Source organism: Geotrypetes seraphini, chromosome 2 (genome assembly GCF_902459505.1).
Source record: "Geotrypetes seraphini chromosome 2, aGeoSer1.1, whole genome shotgun sequence".
Lineage (NCBI taxonomy): Eukaryota > Metazoa > Chordata > Amphibia > Gymnophiona > Dermophiidae > Geotrypetes > Geotrypetes seraphini.
In genome coordinates this window covers 338,767,331-338,795,149 of record NC_047085.1, presented here as the reverse complement: position 1 = coordinate 338,795,149, position 27,819 = coordinate 338,767,331, and the positions used below count along the sequence as shown (strand labels likewise).

At 42.3% G+C, this 27,819-nt stretch overlaps 2 protein-coding genes across 3 annotated transcripts in view; one reads left to right on the top strand and one right to left on the bottom strand.

The window, feature by feature from the left end:
- Positions 1-22,174, bottom strand: MRPL32 (mitochondrial ribosomal protein L32). The gene is made up of 3 exons (XM_033930287.1): positions 21,869-22,174; positions 11,780-11,961; positions 1-359 (listed from the first exon to the last, which is right to left on the bottom strand). Exons 1-3 carry the CDS (start codon positions 21,993-21,995, stop codon positions 105-107), a joined length of 564 nt encoding a protein of 187 aa, XP_033786178.1. The 5' UTR covers positions 21,996-22,174; the 3' UTR covers positions 1-104.
- Positions 22,175-22,261: 87 nt separating this feature from the next.
- Positions 22,262-27,819, top strand: part of PSMA2 (proteasome 20S subunit alpha 2) — a 32,921-nt gene continuing 27,363 nt past the window's right edge. Inside the window, exons 1-2 of one of the 2 annotated variants that reach the window (XM_033930285.1) lie at positions 22,262-22,447; positions 25,118-25,194. In XM_033930285.1, the coding sequence (XP_033786176.1) occupies positions 22,407-22,447; positions 25,118-25,194 (118 nt within the window). In that variant the 5' untranslated portion in view covers positions 22,262-22,406. Of the gene's footprint in view, positions 22,448-23,059; positions 23,116-25,117; positions 25,195-27,819 lie in introns of those variants that run through there. The other variant, XM_033930286.1, reaches the window with a different exon arrangement.

Sequence of the window (27,819 nt, the reverse complement as noted above, 5' to 3'; positions counted from 1 at the left end):
TTTTTTAAAATATGTAATTTTATTTGCTTATATTAGTTCATTTTTTCATGCTTAAACCGAATCCACTACTGCATTTGTTAGGATTAATTGCAGTATTTTCACAATCAGTTCAGTGTGAACCATGGTGGGCGTTTCCGTGGTCTTTCTACGATTCTTTTTCCTTCGCCTCCCTCTAAGGACTTTTCCCCTTCGTAGAGGACAAGTGTCTCTATCGTAGAAGCTTGGGATGGTCCTCCTTCCTGTGCTTTTATCTGACCTCGAATTTTGGCAGTCTCCAGGCGAACCTTTTCATAGCAAAAGCCACAAAGGACATGTTTCTGTTTGAAATGGCCACACTCTGGACAGACATCAATGTTGTACTTTAATTTAAAAAAAAAAAAGGGAAAGAAAATGAAGAATCAGAAATTTTTTTTACATAACACACAAGAAACAGTATTAGGAATGACTGAAAACTGACCATGACAGCAAGGCCTCGAACTAAAAAAACTCTGGAGTGACGATGTTCCCAAATGGACTTTATTTGAAAGTATCAAGCAGTGTCTCACTTCCGGTTCACCACACAATTGTTTCCCACGTACTCACCTTTATAGGACCCCCAGGGACCCCTGAAGAAGACTTTTTGTCGAAATACGGACCGTATTGGGTCCTGTATCCCTAGCGGACTAGGTCCTTTAAGGCTCTTATGTGGATGATTCACTTTTATGTGGATGGAATTATTTTATGTGGATGATTTTAGTGTACCTTTGGAACTTTGATACTTTCAAATAAAGTCCATTTGGGAACATCGTCACTCCACAGAGTTTTTTTGGTTTTCTCTGGATTTTCTTCTTTGTGGATATTTTAGGGTCAATTCCTTTTGTTTTTAGCAAGGCCTCAAACCACAATATTGTGTTAGTTGACAATTACCTAGAGATAATCAGCAATTTCTGGAGGGAGAAGTTTCAGTTTCTCTATCACAAAAACTTACATGTGGTGAAACAGAAAGGAAGAATTCTCTAACTTATAACTGTTTCTCCCTATTCTCTACTCTCTACCTCTCAAAACTGCACCGCCTAGAAGACTCCTTCCTCCCAGCACAAGCTGCCCTACCCCAAAAAACTAGCTTTCTTACAACCACCTCTACCCCCAAAAAAACTACACCTACAAGCTCCTCCTCCCCCGAAACTGCCCACCGGCTCTCAAAGCCCCCACCTACAAAGTTTATCTACTATATACTGCCCCTGCCCCATAGCTATTTACCTCCTGCAAACTACCCCACCATCCCAAGTTATCACCACACATGCAAAGCACATATAGAACACAGAGATTCACACTTCACACAGATTACAAACAATTCTCTAACTTCAAAGTACTGTATTTTTAAGTTATATATTTTATTTCCTTTGTTATTCAAAATTTTGCAGTAACATTTTCAGTTGGCTTGGGCAAGACTAGGATTACCAGACATCCTAGAGGACTGTCCGGACTTTCCAAAACCTAACATTTGTCCGGGTTTTGGAAAGCCCTGACGAGCTCCGGCCGCATCTGGAGGCCTCTAAGCATGCACAGATGATGTCACACACATCTGCTTATGCTCCAGGCGCGGCTGGAGCTCAACTGGAAAAAGAGAGAAGTCTTTGTGGGAGCGGGGCTGGAGGCAAAACTGGGCAGAGTCATGTGTCTGGGTTTTCCTGTAGAAAAATATGATAATCCTAGGCAAGACTAGATAAAGGTATTGGCAAACTAGGAACAAACAGTTCAAAGTTTAGATTTTTTTTTTTTTTTTTTTGGGGGGGAGAGGGGGCAGCGCATGTCAGATGTGCTCAGAAGGTTAATTCTAATACTTTTCTGCTTCTCCTCCCCCCCCCGAATTCTACATTCATATCCAAAAACTAGAAAAGATGGTTAAAAATATCTGGACATCAGAGTTCAAAAACATTCATTTGCACTTCTTCAGTCTTCCCTCTTGTGCAAGTAACCATGTCATCCCTGTTTCTAGTATAACTAGTGGGTAGGACCCAGACAATGGGAAGACTGCTTTAGTCACAGAAAGAAAGGTATTGTACTGTATGCAAATATTCCGCTGATATCTCTTTCCATATGTTAGTTTTTTATGGTACACTATTTGATACATTATACACTAGTGTTGGTTCGCTTAATATTATGCTTGTACTTTTACTGTACTCTCTTATTCTTATTTGAATTTGAAATTAATAAAAATTATTGAACATAAAAATTTTTTTGCATAAAATCATCTCTGTTTCTGGGGGGGATGCAGGGAAGAAAATTAAGATTGCGGGGACAGTGAGGAGACAGGGATGAATCTTTGTTCACGCGTCACTCTAGTTGAGATTTACTATTTAGGGAGCTTGAATGAGAGGCCTGCAGATCTTACCCCTTCTCCCTGCAGGGAATAAGGGAGGAGATATAGACCCAATATCTCTCTTTCAAGAATGAAGAATGGAAGAACTCCTTTGGAATCTTGTCAGGTATTAGTGACCTGGATTAGCCACTTTTGGAAACATAGAAACATGACAGCAGATAAAGGCCAAATGGTCCATCTAGTCTGCCCATCCACAGAAAACCATTATCTCTTTCTCTCTCTGAGAGATCCCACATGCCTATCCCAGGCCCTCTTGAATTCAGAAACAGTCTCTGTCTCCACCACCTCTTCCGGGAGACTGTTTCAAGCATCTACCACCCTTTCCGTAAAAAAGTATTTCCTCAAATTACTCCGGAGCCTATCACCTCTTAACTTCATCCTATGCCCTCTCATTGCAGAGTTTTCTCATTGCAGAGTTTCCTCCCGGAGGAGGTTGTGGGGGAGATTACTGTTCTGGGATTCAAACGCAAGTTGGATGCACACCTTCTTGCATATCATATTGAGGGATACGGTAAATCCGGGTCTCCAAAAAGGAGTACCTAAATGGGCCGCCGCGTGTGCAGATCATCGGACTAGATGGACCTCGGTCTGATCCGGTGAGGGCGTTTCTTATGTTCTTATGAAAGAGACTCGACTCATGCACATTTATATTACATAGGTATTTAAACATCTCTATCATATTTCCCCTCTCCTGCCTTTCCTCCAAGTAGACAGATTGACATCTTTAAGTCTGTCCCCATACACCTTATCAGGAAGACTACACACCATTTTCGTAGCCTTCCTCTGGACTGACTCCATCCTTTTCATAACTTTTTGAAGGTGCGGAAGTAGGATACTGGTCTTTATGGACCTTCGGTCTATCCTAGTATAACAACTCTTATGTTCCTATGTACAAGCAGGTGGACCATGGATACCACAGGTTCCTATTTACCTGCTGAGTACCAACACAAGGACCAACAATGCTGCAGATCCTGCAACTAGCCTGTTGGGATGCAAAAACTGAGTATGGTGGTGGTGGAGGTGAAGGCGAAGGCAGCCCTTGCAGTCCTGAAGGGCCCTTCTTCACCTTCATTTATTTTTTAAGCAGTTGGGAAATAGCTGTACGAAAAAAGAAAAGTAAATACAATAAACTTTATTAGATTCTGTTGCCTGAAGTACAGGATGTACCAGTAGATATGAAAATGCCTTTTTATCTATGATCATTTTTGCACAGAAAACAAAAACGTCTCAGATTTAGGATGGTACAATATTTGATAAAACTAGGGGAAAAACCGTTTGGCACAAAAGGGGACAAACATTTTAGGCACACATTTATATGTTGGTAGTTAAGATGGATCACATCAAGAAGCAATATAATAACTGCATGCACAATGAACGTTTTAATGTACTGTGGTTTGTTAAATAGTATCTATAGCACATCTGACTGCTGTCTTCCTGTAAAAAGCAATGCATGTTAATTCCCTTGGGATGCCTTTTTATTACAACAGTATATCAAAATGGCAGCAACTCATAAAAAGTAACATGATCTTAGCACTTTCTACCGATTTTATCACAGTACTCTTGTACCTTATATGCCACTTTCCCTTTCTTCTATGTGACAAATTATTTTAGGGTCTGAATAACTAATGACATCAGTAGTCATTTATCACAGCCTCCTGAAATATTCTGTACTCACTGTACCAAGAGATGAAAGAACCTGATCTAGAAACCTCATTCCGAGACCTCATTTAAAACTGGCAAGGAAAGTTGAATGAAAAATAAAAACCAAAATACAATTTCAGAATGAATTGTGCCACAGGATGCTGAAAATAACCCCCAGCAAAGTGCATTAAAAGGAATTAATTTCTATCCGAAGCCATGTTAGCAAGTCTGATCCTCAAATACCATAAGCAGGTCCAGCTCTTTGGATTTCCATAATGAACATTTGAGATACTTGCTTACATTTACTCCATAAGGAAGGTTAAATTTGCATAGTTTATCTATCCTGAAAACCAGACCTCTTAGGAGGACTTGGTGGAGTGGAATTCAATATCTGTAAGGCAAAACTCCCAAACTATAAAACACTCTTCCACACACACTCGGCCTCTTCATTCTGAGCTTCACATTCCACACAGCTAGCGAGGGTGACCAGGTTACCCATTCCAGAAGGGAGACTTTTTGGCCAGTCCTGGATTTCTGCCACTTCATCTTGGTGCATTATGGGACCTGCAACACTGACTACAAATACTGCATTGCTTTGGGATGTAATTTTAAAACCAGGACTGGCCAAAAAGTCTCCCTTCTGGAATGGGTAACCTTGTCACCCTACTCATATCTAGCCTGGCTACAGGAAGTTACTTTCCCAAGCATCTGGATATCTAAAGTTTGGCTGCCAGTGAAAACTTTAGGCTAGATCAGCCTCACTGCTGCTGAGTTGCAGAAGGGACTTGGACTAGTACAGAAAGAGCAGAGCCTAGACTAAAGCATTGAGATGGGGAAAAGGAAGGAAGGAAGAGCTGAGTGAAGAGACTACACAGATTTGGGGAGGAAGAAACTAGAGGGACGAAAGAGCAAAATAAGGGAGACCGAGAGTGAGAAAAAGCAGAAAACGGAAACAAAATGGGCAAAACAAAGGACAACCCTCCCCAAAAATACAAGCACTAAAAAAAGGGTGCAATATTGTTCCAGTGTTTACTGAATAAACAGATTTTACTTAATTAAAACCCAAAACATAGAAACATGATGGCAGATAAAAGCCAAATGGCCCATCTAGTCTGCCCATCCGGGTTACTGTTAAAAAAGCTGTTTTGGCTCAGTGGTTGGAAAAAGGGGACCCCCCCCTTCAGACATCGGCCAGATTATCTACTATTCATTCATTTACTGTGATTTCTTGGCAATGCTCACCACCCTAGCCAGCAATTTAGCCCTCCCCTCTAACTGTAACCCCTACCCTGTCATCCTGTTTGTCTGTCTTCATTAGATTGTAAGCTCACTCAAACAGAGACTGTCTCCTTTGTGACTCTATACAGTGCTGCATACGTCTGGTAACACTCTAGAACACAGTTCTTCAACCGCCGGTCCGCAAAAAAATGTTGCCGGTCCGCGAAGGATTCGGGTCCCCAGCCACAGCAAAAAGTGCCGGCGTCAGCTGACATGCAACTTCCTGTTGCCGTCGCTATGCCGACACTCCTGCCTTCCACTTCCTACTCCTGCCGCGTATGTCTCCGCACCCCCAGACAAGCAGGGGCAGCTTTGTGTGCTTTTAACTTCGGCACACAGCTGCCCCTAGGCAGTATTTTAGCGCGGTTTCATGAGGCAGCCTCGGGGCCTTTGATAGGCCGGCCCACATCGCATCATCAAAGTGGGCCGGCCTACCAAAGGCCCCGAGGCTGCCTCATGAAACCGCGGCTAAAATACTGTTTAGGGGCAGCTGTGTGCCGAAGTTAAAAGCACACAAAGCTGCCGCTAGCCTACATAGAGGAAACATTTGCTGGAGAGGGAAGGGAGTAGGGGTGCTCCTGGACAAGGGAGGGGAAAGGGCTACTGCTGACAGGGGAGAAGGGAAAGGGAAGGGATGAGAGTTATTGTTGGATAAGAGGAGGAGGAAAGAGAGAAGGGGTACTTCTGGACAAGGGAGGGGAAGGGGCTACTGCTGACAGGGGAGAAGGGAAAGGGAAGAGACAAGAGTTACTGTTGGATAAGAGGAGGAGGAAAGGGAGAAGGGGTACTCCTGGAAAAGGGAGGGGAAGGGGCTACTGCTGACAGGGGAGAAGGGGAAGGGAAGGGACGAGAGTTACTGTTGGATAAGAGGAGGAGGAAAGGGAGAAGGGGTACTCCTGGACAAGGGAGGGAAAGGGGCTACTGCTGACAGGGGAGAAGGGGAAGGGATGAGAATTACTGTTGGATAAGAGGAGGAAAGGGAGAAGGGGTACTCCTGGACAAGGGAGGGGAAGGGGCTACTGCTGACAGGGGAGAAGGGGAAGGGATGAGAATTACTGTTGGATAAGAGGAGGAGGAGGAAAGGGAGAAGGGTTACTCCTGGATAAGGGAGGGGAAGGGGCTACTGCTGACAGGGGAGAAGGGGAAGGGATGAGAATTACTGTTGGATAAGAGGAGGAGGAAAGGGAGAAGGGGTACTCCTGGACAAGGGAGGGGAAGGGGCTACTGCTGACAGGGGAGAAGGGGAAGGGATGAGAATTACTGTTGGATAAGGGGAGGAAGAAAGGGAGAAGGTACTGCTGGACGGGGGAGGAGGAACATTGGAAGGAAACAGCTGGCAGGGAGATTAGAGGAGGGGAAGGAGTCAGGATGGAATGGAGAGATCAGATGAGGGAAAGGGGAGAGACAGAGGAATGACAAAGTAGAAAGAGATTGATGCTGGGAAGGGGGGATCAGATGAAAAATAAGGAAAGAGGGACAAAGATGCTAGATCTGGTGTAGGAGAGAGGGGCATAGAAAGAACGCAGATACCATATGGAAGGGGGAGGGGTAGAGGGCAGACAGTGGATGGAAGAGGCAGATGCTGGATTGAAGAGACAGAGGGCAGACGCTGGATGGAAGAGAGTGAAAAGAAGATGAAAGCAGAAACCAGAGACGACAAAAGGTAGAAAAAAATAATTTTATTTCTATCTTGTGATTAGAATATATCAGATTTAAAATATGTATCCTGCTAGAGCTGATATTAGACATAACTGGGGAGTGCAAAGCCCAGGCAGTGCGTCTTTAGCTTCCAGCTGGCTTAGGGCTCTCTCTGACCAGGAGGCAGTTGCCCTAGTTCCACTCCCCTAACACCATTCCTGCCATGTGTGACTGTGGTATTCTGTTAGCATGATATTTGTGTAGCATTCTGTAATAATTTGGCTTATTCAGTTTTCTTGATAGTAGATGGGATATATGTGAAGGGGAGGGGAGACAGGGGTTTTGTTGATCCTTGCCCTGTATTATTTATATTTATAAAATGACAATTGTACAGAATATTGTTTCTTTTTATACTTTAATAAAATATATTCAATATAAAATCATAACTATTTGAGGCTTGTGCGGATGGGATCAGATGGTTAATGGGATCGAGCTCGCGGGGATGGGGCGGCAATGGGGTTTTTAAAAATTTCAGTCTTATTAGTTTGCCGGTCCACGAAATAATTATTTTATTTCCGCCAGTCCATAGGTGTAAAAAGGTTGAAGAACACTGCTCTAGAAATAATTTAGTTGTACTAGATGAATGGCCTAAATTTGCTGCTGCTCCTTCTTAACTCTGATCTCTGGAGGGGGAAATTATCAAGGTGGAGTAAAAGGCGAGCCTTCACTGCGCCTTGAGTTTTCAGGGGCTACCAACCTGCAGAATCTCTATACTACAGGTTGCTGAATCCCATTAGTAGGGTTGTCCAGAAAAACCTAAAGTTGGAAAAACTGTGCGGATTGAAGTTTTTCCTATGAGTCTGATTGTGTTTTATCAGAAAAAATATATTTTTAAATGTTTTAAAGCCTATCCTGGGGTCGTTCAAAGCCACTGATTACATAGAGCTCCATTTTTCTTAAAAAATTGCTATTTTTACTTAATGGAACAAATTTCTTAGTATTATACTATAGCTATAACTTTATGTTTTCACAATCAGCAATGATACATTGATATGAAAACATTTTATGCAAAAAAAAAAAATCTAGTAGTATTTTATTAAATAAACCTTCAATATCTGCACTTTATTGTGGAAAATAACAGAAATTTAACATACTTCGCTAACAGCTAAACGCATACACTTTGGTGTAGTCATCTACCAAAGACATTCCAAACACTAAAGCATTCAAGGCCCAATTCTTTTTTTTTTTTTTTTTTTAATATCTTTATTCATTTTAACGCTAACAATAAGTGCAACATATTATACAGACATTTTACACTTTAAACAGCACTTAAGTTCAATCAAATTATATTTCACAACAAATACATGTCTCTTCCCACACCTTTTATATACACACAAAATTGCAATCAACAATAAATTAAATTAACGGTATTTCCCCACTTGTATAATCAAAGGGCAAAATCAATAATCACTCCTTACAGAATTTTGTCAATGGTTCCCAACCATCCTTAAATTTTCTATAATAATAATAATAATAACTTTATTCTTATATACTGCCAACAATCTTGCGACTTCTAAGCGGTTCACAATAAAGAGAAACTGCGCCGGCAGCGATTTACAGAGTATAGCAGTGTACATCTGATAGTAAAAGCATTAGTAATAGTAACAACAGTTTATATACTGCAGGACCGTGAAGTTCCATGCGGTTTGCAATGAATTAGAAAAATTCCGTAAATTGATTGGAGCATTCATAGTTATTGATTAGGGGTTGACAGTTTACAAGATCAGATTTGGGGGGATTACGAAGGGGACTATTGTCCTGATTCGTTACCTAGGTATTTCGAGAACAGGTATGTTTTTAGGTGTTTCCTAAATTCTCCATAGTTGTTTGTGTGTGTAATTAGTTTTTCTAAGTCTTTGCCCCATAAGGCTGCTTGATACGATAGAAGTTGTTGATGGTATCTCTTATATTTGCATCCTCTAGCCGGTGGGGAGACAAATTTCAGGTGTGCTCTTCTCTCAGGTCTGCTGGTTGGGAATGAGAAGAGGTCTGTTATGTATTTAGGGGCTAGACCAGATAATACCTTGAAGCAGAGACATCCCAGCTTGAACTTCGTGCGTGCCTCCATTGGCAGCCAGTGCAGGAGTCGGTAGGAAGGGGTTATGTGATCGGACTTTTTCAGCCCGAAAATCAGCCTGACTGCTGCATTTTGTATCAGTTGTAGTCTCTGCATTTGCTTTTGGGAGATTGCCAGATGGGTAATGTTGCAATAATCGAGGTGGCTTAGTATTAGGGATTGTACTAGAATTCTGAATGCTGATGCGTCGAAGTATGCTCTAATGGACCTGAGTTTCCATAGAGTAAAAAACCCTTTTTTGGCCAGGGAGTCCACGTGGTCTTTCATGGTTAGACCTTGGTCCAGTATTACCCCCAGAACCTTCATTGTTGGTTGAATGGGGTAGTTAAGATTGTTAATGCATAGTAATTTTGTCGTGATATGTGGGTGTGGCGAGGCTATAAAGAATTTGGTTTTGTCTGAATTGAGCTTCAGTCTGAATTCTGAGGTCCATTGTTCCATCAGGTTTAGAGCCTCTGTTGCTGTGGGGATGATTTCGGAGGGAGATGTATTAAACGGGATAATGATTGTGAAGTCATCCGCATAGCTGAATACTTTTATACCCCTCTGGGCCAGCTGCGTGCCTAGTGAAGATATATAGACGTTGAAGAGTAGCGGGGATAGTGGAGACCCCTGTGGAACGCCTGATGGGTTTCTCCATGTTTTAGAGAGGTTGCTGTTGAAGCGTACTTGATAGGTGCGGGTCGTAAGGAATTCTCGGAACCAGTCAAGTACCTCACCTCCCAGTTGTAAGGCAATCATACGTTCCAGTTTAAAGTGCGGCATAAAGATTCCCACTAGAAATAATAATTTAACCGGTCCCAGTTTTTCCAGTTCCTCAAAATAAGTTGTATGGCAACTTAAGGTCCAATTCTCAAAATGGCATCCCAACTGTAGGTGGCGGTAGGTGTAAGTAGCCTTAAGCATCTGTAGGCATTAGTAGGCACGAGTCATATGCCTTAAATCAGCGGTCTCAAACTCGCGGCCCGCCAGATACTATTTTGAGGCCCTCGTTGTCCACTCCACAAGTGTCCGGGGGTCGCTGTAACCTCACGCAAGCACTTTCCTGCATTTGTACGCGATTGTGAGGTGGAGTCCAATCGCGTGCAGATGCAGGAAAGCTCTTGCGTGAGGTTACAGCAGTGAGGCGGGCAATGTTCCAGAACGTGTAGCTTGGAGCAATGGTTAGAGGCAGTGCAGCTTGTGCGTGTGTCCGGTGCTGGAGGAGGTGAGAGCTGTTGATACTTTTTCACTTTCTGCATGTTGTGTAGAGCTGAAATTATCAGACACAATTAAGGAAAGATTTAGTTTATAAATCTTTACTTAATTGCTTCTGATAATCCACATTTTGGATTTGTAGGTACTTGGAGGGCCGCAGGAAAAATAGTTAGGGGTCCTTTTACGAAGGCGCGCTAACCGATTTAGCGCTCGCTAAACACTATCGCATCCATAGAATCTAATGGACGCGTTAGCATTTAGCGCATGCTAAATCGGGGTAAAAGGACCCCTATTTTTTCTGTGGCCCTCCAAGTATCTACAAATCCAAAATGTGGCCCTGCGAAGGGTTTGACTTCGAGACCACTGCCTTAAATGTAAGCCTGTAAAACACTGGCCTACATTTAAGGCATTTGTACAAAAATCAGGCACTATTCTGGACGCAGCACCTGCCAGTGATTGACATGCGATAGGCACCCATTTTGCAAGCACCTACCACAGCAGGCACTGACTGTTTCCAGAATCAGGCCCTCAAAGTCATCTTGAGATAGTCAGGATAAAGCCTACAATGCTGTCCAACTCCTTGCAACAAAGCCCCACAGGCTTTGTCCTGACTATCTCAAGAAAACATTGAATGCTTGAGTGTTTGGAATGCCATTGGTAGATGACTACACCAAAGTGTTTAGCTATTAGCAAAGTATGTTAAATTTCTGTTATTTTCCACAATAAAGTGCAGATACTGAAGATTAATTTAATACAATACTGCTAGATTTTTTGCAAAAATGTCTTTTTATCAATGTATCATTGCTAAGTGTGAAAACTTAAAAGTTATAGCTGTAATACCAAAACATTTACTCCATTAAGCAAAAATAATAGCAACTTTAAAGAAAAATAGAGCTTTATGTAATCAGTGACTTTGAGCGACTTCAGGGTGGGCTTTAAAACATTTTAAAAACATTATTTTCTGATCAAGCACAAATTAATGGGAAAAACTTCAATATGCTCAGTTTTTCCAACTTTAGGTTTTTCTGGACAACCCTAATCCCATAGTAAAGGGCTAACACTGCCTGCAGAAGAGGGCTGGCACTGGCTGTCTAAATGTAGGTGCCAGCCCTCCCCCCACCAAGTGAACCCCAAAATATCCACTCAAGGCCCCTCCATGAAACCTATCAACAAATCCTAAGCTCCCTACCCTCCTGAAGGACCCCCCGAGCCTACCATTTGTAAATTGTTTGTGGTCAATGCTCAGGGCAGTAGCGATGACAGGATGCGCCTCCCCTTGCTGCCACTGTAATCTAAAATAGCACCGGTGACCTCAAATGGTAGTTTACTGATACTACAGCTAGGGGTTCATCTTTCCATAAAAGGGCAATATGCTTATTATATACAGGTGTTATAACACAGTACTTAGTAAAAAGTCATAAAAAGTGTACAAGTCTTAATTTCTGGTCTACAAAGAACATCAGTTAAAACTTATAGAAGGGGATAACCTGCAAATTTAAGTCAATTACACGAAACTGGAAGGTTACCTTGACTTTAATCAGCTTGTTGGGATTTCTTCTCCTGCAGCGGTTCACTTCGATTGTGCGCCTTTTCTTAGGAGCTGCCATCCAAAAGATACTATCTAAAAAGCTAGGTGCTTCATCTATTTCAGTATCACCCAGTGCCAGATCAGGAAGAGTGACCGGAGCTTGAACCACTAAAGCTGGATCTGGCAAGAAAGAAAGAAAACATAAGACTACGTTTTAATAGCAGAAAATGCCTAACTGTGACAAACCAAATAGATGAATGGCAAGGGAAGAGAGATCTTTTTAGTAGGAGGGGACAAAAACTAATTTCCAGTCCTAAACTCAAGTTTCTAATTGCTGATACCGTGTTGGACAAAATATTAGCAGGGCCATGGCCTCTGTGGCCCTCCCATCCCCTGCCTATGGTAAATGCAACATCATCATAGTAACAGAATAGATGACAGCAGATAAAGATCTGCACAGGTCATCCAGTCTGCTTAACAAGGCAGCCAGAACTGTACACTTTGATCAATTACTGGAATCACAAACAGGGCAACTGACAATTTGACAAAATGTCAACTAAAATACATAAATCAAATCAGGATAAAAACTTTTTTTTCCCCCAAATAAGGATCTTTGTGTTTGTTATCCATACTCAAGAACATTATTCCATAGAATAGGTTGGTGGTTGGATAATGGGCCTCTTACCTAACTAAATCAGTTAATAATACAAGTGGTCAATATCCCAGAGCCAACCAGACCCAACTTCATAGTATAGTATCAACAGATAATCCCTTTGTGCATTTTACAATCTTACTAATTTTATGCTTTTTACTTCTGATGTCAGTTTTAACTTAGGTAGTCACCCCTGTTGTCAGCAGCAGACAAATCCAGATGCATGGGTTAAATCTACCCACCAGCAGGCAGAGATAGAGGATAGCAGATTGGTGATCCCTATATCTTGGATGGCATGCTCCTTCCACATCCAGTATACTCTATCTCCAGCAGACGGATGGATGGCTTCACCCATGCTTCTGGATCTGCTAGCACGAGTGGCTCCCCTTGATTCCAGCATATTTATTTCAACACTAGCTGATTACCCGGCATTGCCCGGATATTTATTTATCCCAAAATGTCCCACCCCTACATGTCCCACAGGAATGTCCCTCTCTATGGGGCTGAACTTGGACTTAAACGGCATCAGGAGTATCATCTCAGCGAGCCCAAAAACTATGGAGTATTAGACACCCCCTTCCCACCCCCACAGTATTTTCCCCCACATAGTAAGTGATATGTATACAAAGTTTGGTTGAAATATGTCCATGCGTTTCAGAGTTATGCTGTAACACACATACAATCGATGTTACAGCACTCTTATTCTATAAATTCTATAAACATTCATTCATAAATGACCTTCTCTTTAACTCGTTCCCCTTTAGAAACAAGTCATCAGAATGCTAATATCTAACTCGATCCTCAGATGCACCACTCCACGTTCAAACTTATTTCATTACATTAAGTTTGATGTGTTGCACAATCGGTGCTTGTGTGTTCTCAGTGTTAATACGAGACTTATGCACATTTCATCTCAGATGTATTGGGCGTATTGTATGCCAAACATATACCATCTTGCAGGGGCAAATTATAATATATATATATATATATATATATATATATATAAAAACCCTGCCATTTTACATGTAGTGTTTTCTTTTGCTTTATCTATATGGTCTGCTTTTTATTCTGATGCATTATTGAAATGTATGTATAGTTTCCTTGCTGTATTTTACCAGGATATTTTTTTACGGAATTGTTTGTATTATTTCTTGTGTTGTGAGCCACTTAGAACCTCCCCGGTATGGCGACATAAAAATATATTATTATTTTTTTTAAATTCTTTATTCCTTTTTAATCATTCAACAAGTGTACAAGAAAAATCATACATAGTCTCAGAAACAACACTTGATAAATCCATCAAAACAATAACAATTGATATATATATATATATATATATATATATATATATATATATATATATATATATATATATATATATATATAAACCCCTAACCCACCCTCCCTCCCAACACTATTATTAATAATGGTAATTTTAGTTTGAGAGTCGCGCCATTCTTCCCCTTCTATTGTATATTCGCACCGATTGTGCAACACTGGCTGGCTGTTGAAAAAACATGACATCAGTGATATTAGGTGGAGGATTATCGATAATATACATGGGAGGGAAGATTGAAGAAATTTTAAACTTTAGAGAGAAACACTGGATCTACCGGTTGAATACGGTAGCTCCCCACGGATTAAATGAAGAACTAGAATGGGGCTCTCTGATCTAATTCTAGGAGTTATGATTTATCAAGATTTAAGTTTCCATAATGCAGCAGTATAACATTGGAAGTTTTCCTGTATTTATCTTTTGGGGAGTTCTTTGTCCTCCAGTAAAGCAATAGTGTGTTAAAACTAAGGGCTCCTTTTATCAAGCCACGCTAGCGGGGTTAACGCACGCGACATTTCATCATGCGCGTGGCTAGCACGGCCGGCGGTTTAACGCACGTTAAACTGCTAGCGCGGCTTGATAAAAGGAGCCGTAAGTTTCCTCCGCTGCTCAGCGAGTAAATTTTGAGTGATGATGTCAGTACGTTTGCCACGTCTCACTCAGCTGATTTGGCGTGTGAGGTATGAAAAGGGGAGTTAACCAAACCGCCGCCATCTTCATCTACTGGATAGAGTGGTCGAGACTAATGGCGGTGTGATTATTAGGTAAAGAATTTATTAAGAGATAATAGTATTTTACAAGTATATTGGGTGATGTGTATTTTGCTAAAACTTTATGTTTCCACACATGGACCCAGCCTTGAAAAAGCTTTTTGTAGTGAAACATTTTGGCAAAAGAAAGTCCCTAACAGAGACCACAACAATAAAGATTTATTAAAGAACTAAAATATAAAAAGTTTAAAATTAAAAAATGATTAATTAATATACAAAGTTGATCCGGTGAAGATAATGCACATCAAGCTTAACGTAATGAAATAAGTTTGAACGTGGAGTGGTGCATCTGAGGATCGAGTTAGAAATTAGCATTCTGATGACTGGTTTCTAAAGGGGAACAAGTTAAAGAGAAGGCAATACACATACAAACACACACACAGACACAGATACATCTGATTTTATATATATATAGATGGCAGAGTGGGTAGCTATCTTCTGGGGTCACTCTTCCAGCTGACCTCATTTTTAACTGACTGAAAGAGAAGGATAGTTTGGAACTCTCCCACCTCTGCCCCAAAGGATACAGCGCTCTTCATGGCCCTAGACAAGCCAAAAGAGGCGGCGGTCTAGCTCTGATCTAATAAAACTCCTTTCACATTTCACTGATTGACTCGTCCATTCAACAGGACCTCAAGTACATGAAATGTGTCTTACAGGATGAAAACATCTCACCAGCTTTATAGGTCTGCTACTTATCTATAGGCCACCAGAACTATGGTTGCTACACAGTAAGAAACTGCAAGAAATTATCTCAAGCCTCACCTGCCAATTCACATGATTGATACTTATAGGAGACATAAACTTACCGCTACAATCACCTGACAATCCTGCAACTATAGACTTCAAAAACTGCCACCTCACCCTAAGCCAACCAAGCCCTACATGTAAAAAAGGACACACACTTGACTTCATAGTTATCAACTCAATTTATTACCTCTATGATCAAATGAGCACTAGTTCTTTCGTCGGACCACTAACTCTCCTTCTCCATCAATCTCTATATGGGAAGCTCTTCCCATTATATCCCTAAGAAGCTAACTCTCCATAGAGGCAAAATAGACCCAATCAATTCTGGTCCACTGTCACTACTCACCTAACACCCCATCGAAATGATCAACCACTGGAACAGTGTCATAACTCAAAAGCTTGACTCCACTTATCTACTACTGCATGAAAAGGCTGCGACTGATCAGGGCCTTCTTCTACGAGTACCCTTTTGCTACCATGGTGCAAATGTTCATCCTATCACAACTGGATTACTGCAATTCATTATACGCAGGCCTAAGTATCGAACAACTATACAGATGGCCGTTAATACAAAACACTTCAATCAGACTGATTTTCCACTTAAGAAAATATTTGACTACTGTACCTCTATAAGCTGCACTGGTTATCTATAGCACCCAGAAAATACTTCAAAATATCCTGCATTCTGTACCAGATACGCCACTCCAGCTCAGCGGATGCAAAAAGTCATATTTTCTCCGAACTCCAAGTCTCATCCACTAGATCAACACCTCCAAGATGATCCATCCCTCACCAAAAGGAGGCAGACACAAGATCAAACTAACTACCTGGGTTTTAAAAGAAAATTGAAAACATTTCTTTACAAAAATCACCTTTCAACAAGATCCTTTTGACTTCCCAGGATTATCCAAGCTCTGGCTTCTATAATCCCGCAAGCTCCCCATATTTCGCATACACTCTTCTTTGACAATAAATTGCTAAACTAAAAACTAAAACTTAGCTTTGTATACCGGGTCTTCAGCCAGAAAGGAGCTCGACTTGGTTAACAATAACTAAAAAAAATACTGAGAAAAGCAACAGTCAGAAAATATTAATATTTCCGAAGTGTTTAGCAAATAGAATAGTTTTTAAAGATTTACGAAAAAGTTGAAAAGGACCAGGACCCTTTAAAATAAGAGGAAGTTCGTTCCATAGTTGAGAAAATTTGAAACCCAAGGATTGACTGAAATTCTCGACTCCTTTGATTCCTTTCACTGAAGGGAGAGTTTGAATTGTTGGATGCTGTAGTGACTTCTTCTGTATGCCACCCCCCAACACACACATATTTGTATGGGCACTTGATTAATTGTAAATCGCTTTGAACCTTTATAGCAGACATGGGCAACTCCAGTCCTCGAGGGCCGGAATCCAATCGGGTTTTCAGGATTTCCCCAATGAATATGCATTGAAGCAGTGCATACAAATAGATCTCATGCATATTCATTGGGGAAATCCTTTATTTCCACTGGTATTTCACATGTTACCTATTCCAATTTCTCCAGCTGTTTAGGCACTTTTCTTTTGGAGTTCTTTTCCAGATTAGAACATCAGAATTGCCATATTGAGACATCTACCGATTTCACTCTATTATATCCCCCCTGAGCCGACTTTATCATGTTTGTTAGCTTGTAAGCTCTTCTGAGTAGGGACTATCTACTAAATGTAACAAAATACTTCGTTGCATAGGCCTTTCAGTGCTATAAGTGATAAATAGTAGCATCGCGTTTCCCCCCAAATAAGCCTAGTGCGTTGTTATCACTTTGATTTTACCAGAGATCTTAATTTTGTGTCCACTGCTTTTTGCAGCTTTTCTTTTGATAGTAGTGTAACCCACTTTTATGAAATTGTTATCGCTTAGTAAATCGAATAAGCGATCCATCAAATATGAATAGAAACCTGAAACCTATTAACTCCTTTTTTGAAGTTTTGATCATGCATTTTGTGAACCTCCCAATTTACATATACTGTACCTCCTAATTCTATAAAATGTGCTGAAAATTGTGCACGCAAGTTTGGGCACTTACCTGATTTACATGCGCAATTTAACTGAACAGGCTAATTTGTGCTAATTGGCATTTTAACAAGCAATTATTTGGGCTAATTAGAATCAATTACAAGTTAACATACATTTTGTACCTGTGAGTCAAAAGAGGGGGGGCATGGAGACAGATCAGAGGCGTTTCATTAAGTTACAAGTGCTACCAACATTCCCCCGTTCATCTCTCCGTCCAACTGCAGTTCTCTCTTCCAATAAGACACTTAATTCTGCCCCCAAATTGTTCTTTGGCATGCAGTACTCCCCCCAATTCTTCCTCCCCCAGGCACACTTAGAATTTTTTCTTCTGCCCAGCTATCACTGAATCTCTCTCCTACACTCCCCATGGGATACCCTCAAGCTTAATTTCTACCCTCACAAGTGATAAACTCTCAGCTATCTCTCCTCTAATCCCTATTGTACACTCTGTTTTCTCTAGCCCCTTCTGTTTTTCTTGCCTCCCCATCTCTATGGCACACACTCACTGCACTCCCCAAACCGAGTACACTGTCACCTTGCTTTGCCCCTTTCCTCCCACCCTCCCCATGGATACTGTCACATTGGTCTGACCCCTTTCCTCAGCACACTCATTTGCGCTGTGTTCCCTCTCCATCACAGTACATCAGTTACTCTCTCCCCATCTCAAAGACTGCACGCAAGAGGAGGAGGTTAACCGCTGCACACCAGGTCACTTCCACTTCCTCTGCTTAGACCAGTGGTCTCAAACATGTGGCCCGCCAGGTACTATTTTGAGGCCCTCGGTATGTTTATCGTAATCACAAAAGTAAAATAAAACCGTTTCTTGATCATATGTCTCTTTAGCCATAAATGACAATATTATTATTAAGACTTAGCCAAAAGGAAAGATTTATAATCTATAAAGAGTTTTACCTCATGCAAAATTGTCATTTCTTTAATAAGATATTAACTATTTTTTTTGAGGCCCTCCAAGTACCTACAGACCCAAAAGGTGGCCCTGCAAAGGGTTTGAGTTTGAGACCACTGGCTTAGACCTAAATGTTTAGATCAGGGGTGTCCAACCTGCGGCCCAGTGAAGTATTTTGTGCGGCCCTGCTCAAGGGCGATGCAGTATTTTACTCTGCTGCCCCTGGGTGTTTACTGTCTTGCCGGCTCCCTCCTCTGTCTTGCTGCTACGTTTGGAAGTTTTGAAGCCCCAGAAACATTTTTTTCAGCCAATGCGGCCCAGGGAAGCCAAAAGGTTGGACACCCCTGGTTTAGATGGACTGCAGGGTGGCCCAAGTAGTTCATTTAAACAATCTAGTCTAAGTCGGCAGAAGTGACCTGACATGTAGCAGTTCAAGTCCTCTTTCTCCTGCCACATGATTTGAGGGAGGGGGATTCAGACCCAAAGCCAGCACTTCAAGCAGAATTCTGCACTGCACAGAATTCCCCCCCCCCCCAGGAGTACTTCTCATGCCTATCCTTGAATCTTCTAGTTACTTGGAGCTATCAAATCAGACACTGCAAGAGTCAGCACCTAAGAAAAAGATCTGGGTGTCACTGTAGAAGCTATACTGAAATCTTCTGCCTTGTGTACGGCAGTAGCCAAAAAAGCAAACAGGATACTAGGAATTATTAGAAAAGAAATGATAAAGAAGACCAAGAACATTATAACATCTCTGTACTGCTGCATGATGCAAGCTCACCTTGAGTACTGTGTTCTGTTCTAATCATTGTATCTCAAAAAGATATAGCAGAATTAGAAAAGGTTCAAAGAAGAGTGACCAAAATGATAAAAAGGATAGAACTCCTCTTGTATGAGGGAAGGCTAAGGGCTCCTTGGCTTTAGCGTACGCGATTTTTAATCATGCGCTAACCCTTGCGCTAGCCGAAAAATACCGCCTGCTCAAGAGGAGGTGGTAGCAGATAGCGCATCCGGCGGTTTAGCGTGCACTACTGCATGCGTTAAACCGCTAACGCGCCTTCGTAAAAGGAACCTAAAGAGCTTAGGGCTTTTCAACTTTGAAAAGAGATGGCTGAGGGGAGTTAGGATTGAGGTCTACAAAATCCCAGGTGGTGTAGAACAGGTGAAAATGAATTGATTTTTCACTCTTCCAAAAAGTACAAAGACCAGGGGACATTCAATGAAATTGCATGGAAATACTTTTAAAACAAATAGGAGGAAATACTTTTTCCATCAAAGAATAGTTAAGCTCTGGAACGCTTTGCCAGAGGATGTGGTTATAGCAATTAGCAGCATATCAGAGTTTAAAAAAAAAAAAGGTTTGTACAAGTTCCTGGAGTAAAATCTATAGCCTGCTATTGAGGTAGACAAGGTGGGAGCCAATGCTTGCCCTGGAAACAATAGAATGGAATGGTACTATTATTTGGGTTTTTGCTAAGTACTTGTGATTGGATTGTCCACTGTTGGAAACAGGATACTGGGTTAAATGGACCATTGGTCTGACTCAGTATGGATATTGTTATATCTTGTTCCCCCAACCACTACAGCTACTTTTCCAGAACAGCAGCAGCAGAAAAAAAACCACCAACTTAAAGGAGATGCAAGGTCGCAGTCTGCATGCACATACTGTGACAAAAATGGGCAGGGAACCAGCACAGCCAAAAGCACTTGAACGGACATTGTAGCCCAATGACTGCTTTAGATTGCTTTGTCATTTATATTGCTGGTCTGGAGAAGCAGAAGCAGGGAAATGAGGAAGATGTACTGTATACTCAATACCTTCTGCAGAGTTTTTGTGTGCTCCTAGGGTACACATACCACAGAGTGCATACTGAGAATTTATGCTCTAACCCACAGGGAAGGATGCACAGAGCTCAGCACAAATAGAATGCAAATTATATGTATACTATTTGTACTGAATACCTTGATGAAAGAGAGAGGCACAGCTTTTGTGTACAAGGCTATGCTCACAGATCTCTGGTTAGCAGCAGCAACAAGAGGAGGGGGCGGGGGAACAAAAACATTTTTTCAGCCATAGCTGAAGCCTCTTTTGCTGTGGTAAGTTTGGAAGGATTTTTTTCACTGTGCAATTTGGATGCAGCTGTTGGATAAACATGCACAAACAGCAACTATTAAAGCAAAATTCAAGCTATTGACAGCTCCAGATCTGCCAGAAAATTTTGACCTCTGCAAGGTGTGTGTTGCCTGCTGTATATTATATGGAATGCTCATTTCAATACTAATAAGCTCCTGTAATGCATTTGCATAGGATTCTTGATGGCTACCCCCTCCCCAAGAACCCTTTTGTGCATCGGAGACTGAGTTGGAGAAGAGACAGTTCAGGGAAGATATGATAGAGGTCTATAAAATAATGAGTGGCCAGGAAAGGGTAGATGTGAAATGCTTAGAGAAGGTGTATAGGGACAGATTCTTCAGACTGAAGGGGACAGCAAATACGAGGGGGCATTCTGAGAAACTGAAGGGAGACAGGTTCAAAACAAATGCAAGGAAGTTTTTTTTCACCCAGAGGGTCGTGGACACTTGGAATGCGCTACCGGAGGAAGTGATCAGGCAGAATACGGTACAAGGATTCAAACAGGGATTGGATGGATTCCTGAGGGATAAAGGGATCGTGGGATACTGAGGGAGGAGCTGGGATATAACACAAGTATAGGAAGTAAATCAGGTAATGAGTATAAACTAACCTGGTCGTGCATGTGCAAGACCGGAGGGCTAGGACTTCGATAGGAAGGCAGGACTTAAATGGGAAACCAAGGTGGCAAGGGAGCCCCTTCTGATGATTCAGACAGGTCTTGACCTGTTTTGGGCCGCCGCGGGAGCAGACTGCTGGGCAGGATGGACCTGTGGTCTGACCCGGCGGAGGCACTGCTTATGTTCTTTCCAAAAATACTAGAATGAGGAGACATGCCACGAAGATACTAAGTAGTAAATTTAAAACAAACTGAAAAAATATTTCTTCACTCAATATGTAATTAAACTCCAGAATTAATTGCTGGAGAATGTGGTGAAAGCAGTTAGCATAACAGGGTTTAAAAAATGTTTGGACAATTTCCTAAAACAAAAGTCCATAAGCCATTATTGAGATGGACTTAGGGAAATCCACTGCTTAATTGCTAGAATAAGCAACATAAATTTTTTTACTCCTTTGGGATCTTGCAGGTACTTTTGACCTGGTTTGGCCACTGTTGGAAACAGGATACTAGACTTGATGGACTTTCAGTCTGTCCCAGTATGACAACTCTTATGTTCTTACCTTGCACATAAGATTGGCTACAGTCAGCCTTACTTGCACGTCAAGCTTTTGAGGATCGGGGCCCAAATCTTTTCCAGAACTATCACATCAGATGAAAAAAAATTATTCCACATTTTGCCTATCTATATAGATATTTTTAAAACATTTTTCTAGATACAGTTGCTGCATACGCCTAGAACACATTACAAATGATTTAACAGACACACTGAAATATATATTGAGAGGATCACACTGCAGCAATCTCTTATTTACGTATGCACGTAAATAAGCCCCGCCAAGTACGCCTGACTCGCCTCCCCAGCTTACCCCAGGGCTGATACAGCCCGAGTGCCTGAACCATCCTCAGCTCTGCACGCGCCCAACACCGGCGCAAGAAAGGCACGAGAAGCCCAATCCCCTGCCATTGGGGCTTCCACACCACAACACGCGCCATCTTCCGCACTCTCTATGGGCGCACGCCTACTGACGCTCTCGATTAGAGCTTTAGCAATAATAGTAGGCGGGGAGAGAACGTTGGACTATAACGGCTTTCTCTTTTCTCAAGGGACATTTAAGATAAACGAGAATTTCCGGAGTTTCTCCTGAGAGTGAAAACCTGTAATTCTCCTCTACGGTCTCCCCCGTTGAAGCAGTCCACTCGTACGTGTGGGAATCGTAGTTCTTCTATCTACGTGCCGTACAGAGTCGGTTTTCCCAAAGGCGCAAAGTAGACTACAATTCCCAGCGTGCCTCGACGGGAGTGCGTTCCTCCTTCTCCCTTCCAATCAGTAGCGGCACCGGCTGCGCGTGTCAGCGGAGCCCGCCCCGTGAATCTGGTGGGTAGTGGTGTGCTAAGAAGTGAAACATGGCGGAGCGTGGCTACAGCTTCTCGTTAACCACTTTCAGGTGAGGGACGTGATGTAGGGTTCGGGTTTGAGCTTCAGATTCGGGCGTTTGAATTCTTGCTCGGATACCCAGAGGGAACAAGGAAGAGGGCAATGAATGCCGAGGGGCTGATGGGAGCTTTGCTGAGTCACTGGTTCCTGGGGCGATGGGAAACGCTGAGCCCTCCCCCCCCCCCGATTCTCTCTTCTACAATCATTTTCCCTCTTTTTTAAAATAAATTTTTAAGCATCCCTTTTGCGCGTATTCTAGAGAGGGTGGGGAGGAGAGGAGCAGGGTGAGATCTTTCCAAGCTGGAGGGCTGCAGTTTCACTTTTACTTTTGTACATTGTTGCTGTTGGATGACCGCACAGAGGGGTCCAATCTACTACTATTAATTATTTCAGATGTAGGCAGCGCTGTAGAGTCACAAAGAAGCAAACAGTTCCAGCCAAAACAGACAAACAGGATGTCATGATTACAATTAAGGAGGATGGTTAATCAGCAGGCTGGGTTGGAGGGCTGAGGAGTAGGGTTAAGGATTGAAGTCTATATCAAAAAGGTGGGTTTCAGTCTGCTTTTAAACAAGGGAAGGGGAGGGGCTTGGCGGACAAACTCGGGTAATTTATTCCAGGCATAGGGGGCAGCTAGATGAAAAGAACAAGGTCTGGAATTGGCAGTGGAGGAGAAGGGTAACGTTAAGAGTGACTTATCTGGGCGACCTTTTTTCTCCGTCATTACATTACATTACAGATTTCTATTTCGCCATTACCTTTCGGTTCAAAGCGGATTACAAAAAGAGTTATGGAAGAAGGGTTACAACATTAGATCAGAGAAGGTTTCCAAGAGAGGGAAAAGTAGGATCTGGGGTTAGGGAGGGGATGGTAAGAGGGGGGTTAAGCTTTATCATGGTATTAAGCTTTATTAAGGGATTTCTTGAAGAGTGTAGTTTTTATTTTCCATGTAAATGTGTGATACAATAACCTATGAAACAATATGTTTTCTTTGATCCAAGCCAGCTGACAACATTCCTGTCTACAGCACCCCAGGTTGAAGGGGAAATATGAGGGCTGTATTGATTATTTGTTATTCTGTCTCGGCCAAATGGGCCTGTTTTTCTTTTATATAGTGATTTAGTTTGTTAAATTTCCTTATTTCTTGCATTTTATACCTTGGATCCTAATTGTAGACTTGAGCTGAAGTTAAGCTGTAGTAATTTTCCTATTTCCTGTTTGATGTTAACTTGAATATTCTTTATTGGTTTAACTTTATCTTTCTGTACAAGTCGATACTTGATTTGTAATTTGAAATTGATAAATAAATAAAAAAGTGACTTATCTGAGGAACAGAGTTCTGTAGGAGATGCATAAGGAGAAAGAAACAAGGAGAGATATTGAGGGGCAGCAGAATGAACACACTTGTAGGTCAGCAGTAGGAGCTTGAACTGTATGCGATGGTGGATAGGGAGCCAGTGAAGTGAACTATTCTAATTGAAGTGGATCCCAAACAAATATAATTATTATTCTGGAAATTAAACATTTACAAGGAAATTTTAAAAAGAAGATAGCATTCAAAGTAACCACTCTAGACTTTGAAGCCAAAAAGACCTGTCTGAGTTGGGTTGTTCTGGCTACATCAGGCAATATCATTACCCTAGCTCCACAGAAATTCTCATCTTTCTTTTTAAAGTATAACTTCATTATCAAAGATTTATCACCTTCATTAGGCTAAGTTACCAAAATAGTGGATCTTGTCTGTATCTTGTCTTGGGAATCCTCCAAAAAGGCAGTCAAATCTAATTCTCAAGGTACTAGATGATCAACTCCTTGTTCATCTGGTAGCTTTTGCTTAGCAGGAATATACCATATATACTCGAATATAAGCCAAGATATGGGACAAAAAAATGGGGGCCTTGGCTTATATTTGGGCCTTCGCCTACCTGCCCCCTCCCGAACCTGTTGCAGGCCTCCATAGGACCTGCCACAAGACCTTGTGGTCCAGCGGTGGACTGGAACATGAGGGATTCCCCCCTGTCTCCCATCCTGGTCGAATCCAAAACCCCCCGCACACCCCCTGACTCCTCGGCAGCTTCATGGTGGACGGGACAGGAGGAATCTCTTCTGCCTCCTGTGCCTGCCGAAATTGACAACCACATCTCACTCCCACCTCCCTCATGTACCTTTCGAGTCCCTGGTAGCCAGCCAGTGCACGGAGCAGGAGCGATCTTCCTGCCCTCCTGCTCCATTCGAGGCCGCTGGCTGATTGGCTGCTGCAAGTTTTCACAAGTCGTAGAAGATGTAATTCGTTTCTTGTGGGCAGCGAAATTGCTTCGTTCTCCGGTTCATCTGTCAGTACCAGCCTAGGATCTCAATCTGGTACTTTCCGTGCTGTTTTCTCCAGTTCAACAGCAGAGATAGGTGTCGACTAGCGCTATCCATTATGGTTTTAATTATATGTCATGTAGTCTCATTGAAGGCTACAATATTTATGGAAATTGACATGTTTATTGTAAGCAGATACATTGGGTATTAAGATTTAGAGCACTATTACTTAACATGTCATTGAAAACAAGTAAAAACTGATAAAGAAAACATACTACTTAGTTGTAGAAGTATTTGCAGAATACAGATGCAGTCTAATATGATCAAATTCATTCAAAATGTCTTTATAAAAAAAGGTTTGTTCTTATTCTAGCCCATCTGGTAAACTTGTCCAAATTGAATATGCTCTGGCAGCTGTAGCAGCAGGTGCACCATCAGTCGGAATTAAAGGTATGTTAAATTTTTGGATGATGTAAGATTATACTGAAGTATTCTTATTTTATTTCAAATTGTTGTATTGCTCCTTGTATACAGCCACCCTTCAGGCAATAAGAGGGAATTGCGGAGAATGGAATGGGAGGTGGAGACTCACTAGGCAGTCTTGGTGATCTACAATTATGTTATTTGGGTCTTTACTTGATACAGGTGTGCAGCTGCAGAGGCCAAACAATCCTATTTTACTACTTGTCTAGACAAGGCAGTAGACCATCCAGAGGAGCTTTTCATGGTTGTCCAAGAGCTGATAAATGTCTCTGTTTCCTTCATCCTAATGTTCTATCAGATTATTATGAATCCCAATCCTTGGCATAAGACAATGTATCACAAACTGTGTGCTGCAGCAAGATTCAGGGTGTTCTGAGAGATGCTGGTGAAGAGGAGAGGCGCCAGCTGACTACCTATAGGATGTGCCTCTCACGACGAGAGGCACGTCCTGTAGGCAGTCAGCCGACGCCTCTCCTCTCTACACCTCTCCTCCCAGGGTTAGCAAGTACAGGGACCCACCTGGAGGGCCTCCGCGTATGCATGGACATCAATGTGTTGACATCACACATGCATGTGACGTCATCACATCAACGTCCAAGCGTGTCCAGATGCCCTCCAGCCGCAGCTCCGAGTTTAGTGTGCCATGTCTTCAAAATGTTTGTGACATAGTGGCACAAGACGATTTTTTAATATTCTATCACTGGGTATTGTTACTTTTATTACTTGAACAGTGTGGTGTATTTGTATTGATTGGTTCAAGTGATCCTAAGTATGTATAGAATTGAAATCACTCATTATTATTGTTACCCAGTTTGTTAGCCTCCCTAATTTCTGATAACATTCAGCATCTGTCTGTTCATCCTGGTCAGGTGGACGGTAGTACACTCCTATCACTATCCTTTTCCCCTTTACACATGAAATTTCTACCCATAGGGATTCCAAGGTGTGTTTTCTGCTCCTGTAGAATTTTCAGTCCATTCAATTGAAGGCCCTCCTTAACATATAATGCTGCACCTCCACCAATTTGATCTACCCTATCAGTGTGATATAGTTTGCACCCCAGTATGACAGTGTCCCATTGGTTATCTTCCTTCCACCAGGTTTCAGAGACGCCTATTATACTGTATCTATCTTTTCATTTTCATCTTGTTTCTTAGGCTTCTGGCATTTGCATAGACATTTCAAACAATGTTTGTCATATCTATTTATAATTTGCTCAGCAGTTGGCATGGATAATTTGCAATCTTTAAAATCTGTCTGCTCTGTATTTAGTGAAATCTGTTCTACTGGGGCCTATATTGCAATCTCACTATCTGGATGCTCTATCTTCCCTTTTATGGTGATATCTTTTAAAGATACCTTGTTCCAAACCATGTTCTTTTGAGCGACTGTCGGCCTTCCCCCAGTTTCTAGTTTGCTGCTCTATCTCCTTTTTAAATGTTGACGTCAGCAGCCTGGTTCCACCCTGGTTAAGGTGGAGCCCATTTTGCAGAATTGGCTCCCCCTTTCCCAGTATGTTTCCCAGTATGTTGCCCAGTTCCTAACAAATTTAAAACCCTCCTCCCTGCACCATCGCCTCATCCACGCATTGAAACTCTGGATTTTGTCCTATGGTTCAGCATACCATCCTTATCTTTTGGAAAAGATATTATCAAGGTAAGAACATAATCTCTTTTTATTCATGAATAGCCATGTATATGTATTGTGCAGACTTTGTCATACCTCTGATGATGGCGTTCTGCTAAAATATGGCTAAAATATGGCTGCATCAGGTCCTTATGAGAAATTTCACTAGAAAAGTCTTTTTTTTTTTTTTAACCATACTGGTGCTTTCTTGCATCTGGTTTAATTTTAATTCTCATTAATGGACTTTATTTTGGCATTAATGGGTATTTCTATACAGGCTCTGTATTTTACAGTGGTACCTCGGTTTACGAGTGCAACGGTTTGCGAGTGTTTTGCAAGACGAGCAAAACATTCGCAAAATCGGTGCCTCGGAAACCGAGCGCGCTTCGATTTGCAAGCGCCCCCGCGAACCGACACCCTCCCCCCAATGATCCGGCACCCCCCCGCCGCCATTGGGCCCCCCCCGCCGCGACCTGAGGTCCCCCCAACCCACTCGAACCCTCTTCTTACTTTGCTGTAGCCTCCGCAGCGGCACCGGCACCAGCATGTCCTATGCGTGGAGCCGGTGCCTGAAGATCTGCTTCCTGTTCTGTGCCTTGAGCATGTGCGCATACTCAAGGCCTGAGAGTTCACGTCGAACGTGAACTCTCACATCGAACGTGAACTCTCAAGGCCCAGCACAGGAAGCAGATCTTCAGGCACCGGCACCACACACAGGACATGCTGGTGCCGGTGCCGCTGCGGAGGCTACAGCAAAGTAAGAAGAGGGTTCAGGTGGGTTGGGGGGACCTCAGGTCACGGCGGGGGGGTGAGGATCGCGGGGGGGGGAGGGTGCCGGTTCGCGGGGGGCCTTCGGGGGGAGCAATGCCGGTTCTCGTGTGGGGGGGAAGCAGCGCTGCTGGCCTCGGGGGGGGGGGGAACACCTATCAAAGCGAGTTTCCATTATTTCCTATGGGGAAACTCGCT